At 29.6% G+C, this 11,013-nt stretch overlaps 1 protein-coding gene across 1 annotated transcript in view; it reads right to left on the bottom strand.

The window, feature by feature from the left end:
- LOC119667135 (sex peptide receptor-like) overlaps positions 1-10,711 on the bottom strand; it is a 12,506-nt gene extending 1,795 nt beyond the window's left edge. Inside the window, exons 1-3 of the mRNA XM_038076423.1 lie at positions 9,979-10,711; positions 8,199-8,329; positions 921-982 (exon numbers count right to left, since the gene is read on the bottom strand). Coding sequence (XP_037932351.1) covers positions 921-982; positions 8,199-8,329; positions 9,979-10,483 — 698 coding nt within the window. The 5' untranslated portion in view covers positions 10,484-10,711. The remainder of the gene's footprint in view (positions 1-920; positions 983-8,198; positions 8,330-9,978) is intronic.
- Positions 10,712-11,013: the final 302 nt, after the last annotated feature.

Genomic DNA, 11,013 nt, shown 5'->3' with positions numbered 1-11,013 from the left:
TCAAGATTTTTTCCTAGCAATATAAATAAATTTTATGTTTCCTACAATAAAAAAGTAAAAGGAAAAAAAAACAAAGAAATGTGCTGTTAATGTTTTCATTACACTTCTTGCTCTACTCCACTCCTGGTGTGGCTTTAATGGTTATATGGAAATCCTGTAGTCCTCTAGTCCTGTAGTCATATTGCTTGCCGGTTTTATTGTAATGGTAATGGTTACGATGAAAGTATCACCTTTTAAAACATTTCATTGTTTCTCTTCGGTGTAAGTTAAACGCGGCAAACGTTCCAACTAATGCACTTCCCAGACACTTCTTAATATCAGAAATATGTAAATTATTTTATTTGACCCAATGCAAAGTGACTTAATAAAATTTTATAAGGATAATTTAAAGACACACAATGAAGTAGTTTTGCATCATTTAACAATAAAAATTCTTCAAAATTTAGTAACGAAAATATTTATCTAAATTCTAAAGACTTTAAAAAATGTTTAAATGAAGTATATATTTTAAATACAATTAAAAGTATTTCTTATTTATATGTAATAATATCTAGGAAATATGTTGGAAATTAGAAATATGCCAATCACCTTCCCTAAGTACATAGCATTAAATATAAAATTCCTGCAGTTTCCTCGATAAGAAACAAGGGAAATCATTGCATTTAAATCATTTTTATTATTAGAAGCAATGCAATTTCCTTGCAAGAAGTGCAATTCTGAGCAGAACGAGCTGAGGAAATGGCATTAGCAAGGAAGAAGCTATAAATGCTTTATGTAATTGGAAATGTTCCCTTCGAATTTATTTATAATCATTATCGTAAATTCCTTAATGCATTTGAGATAATGTTTTCTAGAATTTTATTCTATTGCTTCTGCATTTGCTTTAGCATTTTATCTAAGTATTAAAACAAAACACGTACCTTTGCACAGCTAAAGCCAGAGTCAACCATATGGACGCTGTGTGACACATAGCAGGCATTATCTGAAAAAACGAACAAAGAATATATTTTTAAAATAAGAACATTTAATGCATTAATTTAATAATAGAAACTTTAATTGAGATTTTTTGTTGTAACACAACAGTAGTTCTGTTATTCCACTATTATTATTATTATTATAAACTAATATATGACAATATCTATTATATTGAACCTTTCTTATTACAAATCTTGTTTAATAAAATACTTTATTCTCCACTTTTAATTTGATTTATGACTAAAAGCTTGTATCTATGTTTTTAAACATAATCACAAAAATATATAATTCCATTGACCATTAAAAGGTGCACAATAGATCAAACTGGTCGCAGTGCATATGAAACTTAGCCTAACCAAGAACCCCCAAATACCAATATATATAAAATTTAAACTAATTCGAGTGTTTAGCAACTATTTAAAGTAATGCAGTATAAACAAAGATATATTTTTCATTCATTAAAGAGTATCGATTAAGAAGTTATTTTGACCTACTACCTTGCTGGATTATATACCGGGTACTTCCGGATACTTTTTGAGCAGAAGGTATTATAGCCTTTACATGAAAAAGCATAATTGATTTTAAGAATTTCAACAATTTTAAGAAAATATATTCATGATAAGATGGAAGATATAATATTTACATCCTTCGCCATTTCATAAATGCAACTTTTTTTGGTTACCAGTTTTAATAAAGGTAGTTGGTTCTCCAACAAAATTATCTCTTATCTCTTAGCATCTCTTAGGTTGTGATTAATTGAACCATATTCAGATTGGAAACCAATGATTAATTTGAGTTCAAATCTATTTAGACCGAGATAGTTGTAATGTTTGTTATTGATCCGATTATACTATTAGGACTGCCTTAGATCTTTAAAGTCAGTCCAGATTTTCCTAAAATGCTTGTATTCCAATACCCCGCAAAATGGTTCGGATCTTACAATATTGAATCTTTTATTACTGGACATTCAAACGAGTGTTACTTTAATTGTAGTAGCCAACACAGATATAAGATTATTTTAGTTTTTCACCATTTCGGATTATATGGTTCCGGATAAAGATAGTTCAAAGTATTCGTTTAGGAATACATAAGAATGCTGGTATTTTTGTTTCGCTTAATGATGCATTCTATGTATATAACAGATTTCGTTAGAATAAACTTCGGTCTATAAAGCTATTAGAGAAATTTCAATTGAAATGTTTCTATTAAATTCTTATTGAAACGTCTATATTACATTTGTCTCTATGAAAGCCAGCACCACTTTGTCCCGTTCTGACAATTATGGGAAACGTTTTCTCTCTCTGAGTGTGGACAACACCAGTAATGCATAAGCATGGCAGTCCCTGTACTTTACGTAGTGGCTTTTGAGTATTCATTTATTTAGTTTTAGACCACCATTCCATGTAGTAAACTATTTATATTTTCTCTAGTTACTTACCATTATCTATTAAAGGTAAGCGTTGGCTTAATTTCTATATGTTCGCAGACAAGTGAGAGAAGAAAAGAGATTTTTTGTACTTTCCTGTATGTAACATATTTGTAGCTATTGAGATATGGTTAAACCAATCTAAAAACCACAACTTACACGTTCCAGCAAATATGTTCTATATGACTGTGTAAGTCATTGCTAAATTGTGTGTTAGTAAAAAGTTGGATAAAACATAAGTATAGTTGTATAGGTAATATATATAGGTAGTATAGGTAAGAAAAGTTTGAATTGATTAATGAATTGTTACGCTTCATTTTATGGTTCGTAATACTTTTCGCACTTAATATATAAGTAAAATATATAGTTTTTGAAGTTGATAAAAGTTTGTTTCAATAAATAATTAAAAAATTTAAATATTTTAATATTCTTTTCAAAATAAAACCAAAACTCATTATTAGCTTTTATTTCATTAAACGAAAATATTGCTTTTTAGAATGATATTGCGAATTTTCAACGAAAAATTAATTTGTAGAGCATGACAAGCAAATTATGTGCAAAATGAAATACGAGTACTTAAATGAAATTGATATTATATAAATATGTTAATGAGTTTATAAATGTGAGTGAAATTCGTTTTGAAAACCACAAAAAAGTAATACTGATTCGTGATATCACGTCAAAACCAACGTTATTAGCACACAATTCCATGATATTTTATTCCGTATTAATCACATTTTACATATAAAATTAATTATAAAATATTAAAACAATAAAATGAAATTAAGACAAAAAAATTATGATATATAACAGCTTTCTCAACTCAACCTTTTCCCCTCGAACAACGCCATGATTAATTAATACGCTTGCCATACTGAACCCATACTGAAGCCATACTGAAAGGGTTAAGTAAACAAGGACGCAATGACAGATTACACATTAAGGGATTGGAATACTCATATAAAAAATACTAAGTATTCTCGTCCTTTTTGTGGCCAGAAAATTATACAGATTAATTGTGAAAGGGTGCTTTAATGCAGTGTTTTTATGTTTTAGAAAAAAAGGCACAATTAATAAAAATGGAATTGAAACGTAAATTGCAAAAGAAAAAATCGCTTGTAAATGTCAAAAAACACATTTCGAAAGTTTAAATGCTTCAAAGTTGTTCAGTTCACAATTTCAGGACATTAATATCGGGAGCAAGAGGGGATTTAGTAAAGGATTTTATGTGGAACGCAAAGATTGGACAGCTATTTCATATTCAACTCATTAAATAAATTTTAATTACGACTATTAAAATTTGCCGTCTGCTGTAGTTAGTAAATGTCATTAACTTATACTTTTGCAATATAAAAGAAAAAGATACTTTTATTAATAAAACATTTAATTTTGAATAATTTTGATAAAAACAAATATTTACTAAATGTTGCATATTAATCGAAAAGTAAAACAAAGTTTAGTTGTATTACAAAAATCAAGCAACGCGATGGGGTCCATATTTAGGTGCTTTTCTAAGTTGTCTCCAATAATCTAACCAACAAAAATGAAAAAAAAATATTTCGTCAAAAGTCCTCAATTCCATAAAATAATAAAGAGAACTTTGTTACTTTTTTGTTTCGGGATTCTCTAGTACGGTAATAACACGCCGATATTACAGAACGCTGAACGTTTGCGTTATGTCTGCTGTATTTATCTATATACCTATTCTCTCTTAACTAATGCAATTTATGCAACATTTAATTATATTAAACAAATTTATAAAAATAATTTGATGACGCTTTTAATAGTGGTCATTGATCACATTTCTGTACGCAACAAATCTCGTTCCTTCTAGGAACCGTTTAAGGTTTATGTATATAAATTGATGGAGTGGGGATATCAATTCGAATTGCAAATTATAATTAGAAAATTGTGATTATTGGTCTGTATATTTATATATATATTTTCTGCTCTTCTTCATCTTTTTTGAATAATATATTTTTCTCCTTTGATATTTATTTTATAATTTGTGAATCGATAATAATCGATTGGGGCTAGCAATTGGAAGTTCAAGTTACATTTGTATTATAATTATCGTAGGCTTGCGATATGGAATATTTAGCGGGTATTTGATAAATACCCGTCTTCTTATACTTCTTATTCTTACACTTATTCCCTAATCTCCTTCTTCTTATACTCTTCTAGGGTTATAGCTAAGTTATGCGTGAATAAAACTTTATCTTACATATGTACTAAGTTATGTCAAAACAAATGGTATTACCACCAACGCGTTCTGCATCACACACAATACACAAATACAGCCACATTTTTGTAAAATATGGTTAAATGCTTATGTAAAATATCGTCTAAAATTTCTTTTGGTATTTTTTCGATGCTAACTATTCCACCTAACTTAATAATATTATTAAACCAAATAGTAAATTTTTTTATATTTGTAAAAGCTAAATGAATTAATATTCAACTCTAATGGGAACTATATGTTTGAGGAAAAGAAGACCCGAAGAGGAAAAGAAGACCTGAAGAATGTGCTGAAAAAGAATCATGGGCTCATGAAAAGAATAGATGAATAGAAAAACAATAATCAACAAATAATTACAACTGACAAGACGTATAAGGTTACTATTCAATAAAGAAGTGGAACGGGGTGTGTCACTGTAAAGTTAGTAAGTCAAAAAAATTGGTTTCAAAGTCGCGCTGCTGCTATATACCTTATACGATAATACTAATTATAATATTACATATGCTAACATACACTACCATAACACCTATTGTGAGTAATATTGATTGGACAGTAAAGTACATGAGATTTTATTAATTTTTAGTTTTTATATAGAAACCATTGTAAAATAATTTCTCTTAAAAACCACTAGCTGAATATATACTTTTAATTTAAATGAAATGACATAAAACTGATAAAATATATATGCATCTCAATTCTATCATTTATTTTTTATATAACAAATATTCACATTACTTATTCAAATACTTTATTTAAATCAAACTCAATTCTAAAAGTTTGAAAACATAAAAAGATACAAAATATATTTTTTATGTGAAAAAGAAACAGAACTATTATATTTCATAAAAACTTTAATGATATTAGTTTCAACATTATTTTGTATATGTCTTTTATATAACAGAAAAGCAATTCGTTCTGAAATCTATGATATTTTCAATTTTCACAGCATGCAGATTCGACCCACATTGGAAGGTCCTTAACAGCATTGAAATTATTGAAACTGTCTGAAATGTGATTGTCATTTCAATTTTCGGAGCAAAGTGAAGAAAACAAAGGTTTAACAGAAAATTTGAAATGAAGTGAAAAATCTGCCAAAGCAGAAGAGAACTTTTATTTTTTAAGGCAAAAATGATTATTAATCAAATGGCATCGCAGTGTTCTTAAAAAGGGTTAAGTGAGAAAGGACGTGATGGCTGAATGCATTTGAAAAGGTGAAAAGTAACATATTAACATTGTTTTCATTTTCATTCTTAAAAAATTGATAAATGAAAACTTTAATATTTAGATTTTTCTAATAAAAGAGAAAGTTTTTCAGAAAAAAGAAAATCAAAATATAACCAATCACATTGTGTTGACAATACGTATTCTCACGAAATAAGTCATAACATTTATTAGCAAAATAAATAAATTTACACCATATAATACTACATTTGACAGTATTTGTATTCAAAACCTCAATCTGGTTTTCAATGAACCGAATGCTGTTTGAAATCTTAAGCTAAATGCTTCCTTTGGTTCATCATTAGCCATCATCATCCTCAATCAATAGCATTAATAAGCTCAAGTTACCCTTAGAGAATTTCAACAATAATAGCCGAAAAGTTTTCAAAAATATCGTCGAAGTATTGGTCTGCAATAGTGGGAAGGAGAAGTAGAATGCCTACACACTAACCACAATCTGGCGCTCAGGGAAGTGTGTGCCCAAATCGCACAGACTAAACCACTCTCACTCATTCCTAGAAACCCTTGTCCTACCCCGGGATTACGTTAGATTTACTTCTAGGTAGGGTCCCTATTAATCATTTAAGACTTTCATCGGTGTGACCAGCGTTCAGGCTACGCTATTACTATATTTATATTTTTAAGTATATATGATGTAGTATTTATAATATTAGATCAAAATAATAGTGACATATAAGATTATAAAGTAACTATTATACGTTATTATACATAATGAGCCTAAATCAGTTTACAATGACCAGTTATCTTAAATCAATTTAATTTAATATTATTCATTTATATTTCACTAAATTCGTAATATTGTCTTTCTAATATTATTAATAATAAGCCAAAGCTAGTGATACGTAAAAGTTCAAGATTTTCTAAATATTTTGTAACATAATACTTTTACTTAAAATTTTTTCTTTAGGCTACTCTGGTCTTATTATTAGGATGCAAATAAAACTCAATTTATTTCATTTTTCACCCGACGTTTCGTTGGTTATTTTCCAACATCTTCAGGGGTATCTAAAATATTTTTTATTTAATAATTATGATTTCAAAACACAATGTGAAATTATATCTATAATATAATTTGTGATATTGTATAAACAGAGAAACATGTACACAAAATAACTAACAACAACAATAATAACAAAACAATCAAAAGTAATAATTATCCATTCAGGATTTTAGAATTGTTAAATAATAATAATTACCAATAGTTAGAATTGAAATTAAGTTAAATCACTTTTTGTAAATAAAAAATTAAAAGTTAGGAATAAATATTAAAAGTTTTATAAAATTATAGAATTATAGTCAACTGCTTCAAGTTACCGCCACTTTCGACTTTTACACTAAATTCAAATAATACAAAGTATAAAAACGTTTTCTTCTGTCATCCTAATCTAGCAATGGAGCATAGAGCCTCGATCATTCTCTCATAGCAAACACTATTACGCGCCTGATCCACTGCTGATGTCATTATAGGAGTAATTTTCAGCGTCCATTTCTAATTGTATTAATCTTCTCCATGTTCTTGCTGTGCGTGTGTGTGGAACTGCTCCAAGAGGTAATAGCTTAACTGCGAGAAATTCTCCTGCTTTAGCAACTAGCACAAGGATTTTGGAGGTACGATGAATTAATCAAATATCGTTAAAATATATCGAACTCAAAGACCAAATAAAACGATTAAATAATTTTGATCATTTTTTAGTAAACTCTTGTCCTAAGTCGTATTAATAGAACATAACTTCTAATAGAAACTATTTCTAATATATAAAATTAGGAAATCTCACATCGACACATTTCGCTTACATTTTTGTAATAATAATTCAATTTATTTCCGAAACATGGTCGCTAATGAGGGCCTCAACTCAGAATTTACAATCCTTTGTCAATAGAAGCCTGCGGCGTATTCTGAACACATGGTGGCAAAAGTCTCCAACGAAGAGCTATAACAGAGCACCAAACAAAAGCCAATAAAGAAAGAAATTTAGAGATGCAAATATGGTTGGCTCGGCCACACACTTAGAAAGCCGACAGATGCAATTGCCCACGCAGCCATGGAATGGAACCCGCAAGGAGTAAGGAGACGAGGTCATTCCAAAACCACCTGGCGAAGATTAGAAATCTTTTAACCAGCTACGTTTTACTGCCAGAAACAGAGACAAATAGAGGAAGTTTATAAATATTATTTGTGCATAGACTTAGTTCTAATTTTTAAATTTTAATTTTTATAATAAATAATATGTCTTAATAATAATAATAATAATTCAATTTATCAATTGATTTTTTCAAGAACCACACATTTAACCACACATTCAGTGAGATACTTACCTCATTAAAAATACTGTAAGCCAAGCACATGGATACCGGATGTAGAGGTTTATAGTGATTACCAAAAGTGTACATATACCAAAGGCCAGGTGCCGGAAAAATAACAGTCAGCATATCACATATTGCCATACCTGCGATGAAATAGTGCACAAAAAAAGAAATTCTTATAATGAAAATGTTAAAATAAATTAAACTCAAAAACTTTAAAAACACGTTCATTGCTGCAAAAGTTCACTAATGTAATTTAATTTCGAAGATAAAAAATAATCATTAAAACAGACATTACACAAAGGGTTAAGGTTTCGCCAACGTTCGGCTCGCGCCCTGTGGACCGAGCGGCACATGATGGTGGCTTCAATGTTGGTAATTTACTGTTTATTTTTACGATTATAAGCATTTACATTATTATTATTATTACCAGTGATAATACTGTTATTATTATTATTATTATGATTGCTGCATCATCATTCAGGACTCAGGACTTAATGCTTTACGGCTACTGACAGAGCCGCACAATTTATTGTGTATCCTTTTTTATGTGTATATGTTGAGCGGTAATTAATGTTAGCGTTAAATAATTTTAAAATGTGTAATATGAGCACCACGAAGAGCGTTTGATGGCTCATAGTAACTGGCTCAATAATTGAGTTACAGCTTCAATTTCATTTTAGTTGTGGACTGGATGTCACAGTTACACACTAATTTACTAAATATGTCATTAAGTATCTCGAATTTCACCCAACTTTACACGCTGCTCTGCTTAATAAGTGGAAAATTGCTTCCTTTTAATGAGCACTAAATACAAAATATAATGTGAGGGGCGTTGAAATTTGAACGAACATTAGCAGATGCCATGGACGCTTACAAAGCACTTAAAATTCTAATTTTGAATTACTTTTCCTACTTAAAGTATTTTTTAATTATTTTAGTAACAGTAATCTCAAAAGTATATTTAAGTGGTTCATTAAAAAATTATATGAAATATAACCGATATTTAAGCACATTTTTAATTACTTTCCTTGAATAAAAATATGATATACTTTCCACAAATTTCTCTGAGGATTATAATATATTTAATAATAAAATTTTAATTTTTAAATATTTTCATGCAAATATTCTGTTGCAATCATATATGTGTTTCATTCTAATCATTTTACGATAATACCTGGTACATGCCATAAAAAATTGTTACCATCCATTGTGTTGCTGGTACCGTTATGGCACACACAGAGTGCTAACAAATAACACTTTGTAAGGATTTAAATATACATAGTACACGCGCAGACATACACTTAATGGAATAGTGACAGCGATTAGATTGTATTGATTCTAGTAGCAGCGCAACTGGATTGTGGCAAAGTGCAATTGTCTGCAGTGAAGCATGTGTCCATAGAACTGCATAAGCAATCGAGATACGCTGTATATCAAGAATATAAAAGACACTTAACTTGTTGGATAGTCGACACACAACGTAGTAGGTTTCAATGCTCGTATGACGACAAAATCAAATTTACTTTGTGTCACTAGTGTATAGTATATGAATGGTTGGTAAATGTGCATGTGAGCTGGGTAAGAGTACTACACACAGAGTATACAGTAGGGAGAACTTGAGTTTTGATATGCAAACATAATGCAGTAATGTCGCATTATGTTAACGACAAAGCATTTCCTTAAATTACTATTATAAAGTAGTTGCATAGTATAGGAGTGCTCTGTGCAAATGCTTGCCTTTATATGTTATTAAATTCAATATGCTGTTTACTACGTATATACCACTTACCCATTAATACAAAGTTTGTCGGCGTTGCCATGCTCTTCTTGCTCAGTACAAGTACAATCAAAGAATTTGCAACTACTGTTATCACAAGCAGAAATGGCATACAATATCCGTATAGTGGTTCTACATAGTCCACTGGTGTGTCGCAAGTTAAATTCCAGTAGCTCATATTTGTATTTAAGTCAAACATCTGACACCGTTCACTGAAGTTATTATACTGCTGGTAAGAATAATCTGTGCCATTGTAATCTAAAAACATTTGTGAATTATTTGCTGTGCTATTGAAGACACTGCCAACGGCAGTAGCGTCGGATCTTGCTGTCATAACACCACCACCACCACCGCCACCAGCCCCACTGTCTACATTCCAATATGACAAGCCGGGTGCAGATAAATCGTATGTAAAGGCGGTATTGTTACTCAAGCTTGGTGCCATTACTGCAGCAGCCGTTTCCGTTACTGTGCTTGGAATTTCCGGTAAAAGTCTTTGATCGCCGGTAATATCCATTTCTGTATTGATTTTTGTGTTTAAGCAATAGTTTTCTGATGCTTATTTAAATTTTTTGAATTAACAAGTTTTGTGGGAGAGTTATTTCAAACAGAAATACTGCTTTACACATTTTGTATTGTTTCTGTTGGACGTTTATTGGCACAAATTTATAAACGACATTTTTATATATCTAAAGCAGTCAATAGTGCGTTTCTCACATGAATTCAAATTCCTGCCACAGTAATTTTTAGTTGTATTCAATTTGAAACTGAAAGAAAAAAAATCAAAGTTTATTTAAATTTAATTTATTAGAAAATTATAAATTTTTTATTATTTGAATTTTTTCATTTGGCAAATTTATTTAAAAGTTTTTCTTCTCAAAATTGCTTTCTAACTAATGACTTTTAAAGGGAATAAATGGAGACAAATAAAAAAGCACTAAGAACAATACCATTTGCTTTATAATACTTTTTAATTTATTTCTTAAAAATACGATATTCGATTAAACTGAGAACAAAACAATTTTCTTCTAAATGTATTCCCCGCAA

Source organism: Teleopsis dalmanni, chromosome 1 (assembly GCF_002237135.1).
Source record: "Teleopsis dalmanni isolate 2A chromosome 1, ASM223713v2, whole genome shotgun sequence".
Lineage (NCBI taxonomy): Eukaryota > Metazoa > Arthropoda > Insecta > Diptera > Diopsidae > Teleopsis > Teleopsis dalmanni.
The sequence above is the reverse complement of the archived record's forward strand: the minus strand, read 5'-3'. Positions and strand labels throughout refer to the sequence as shown.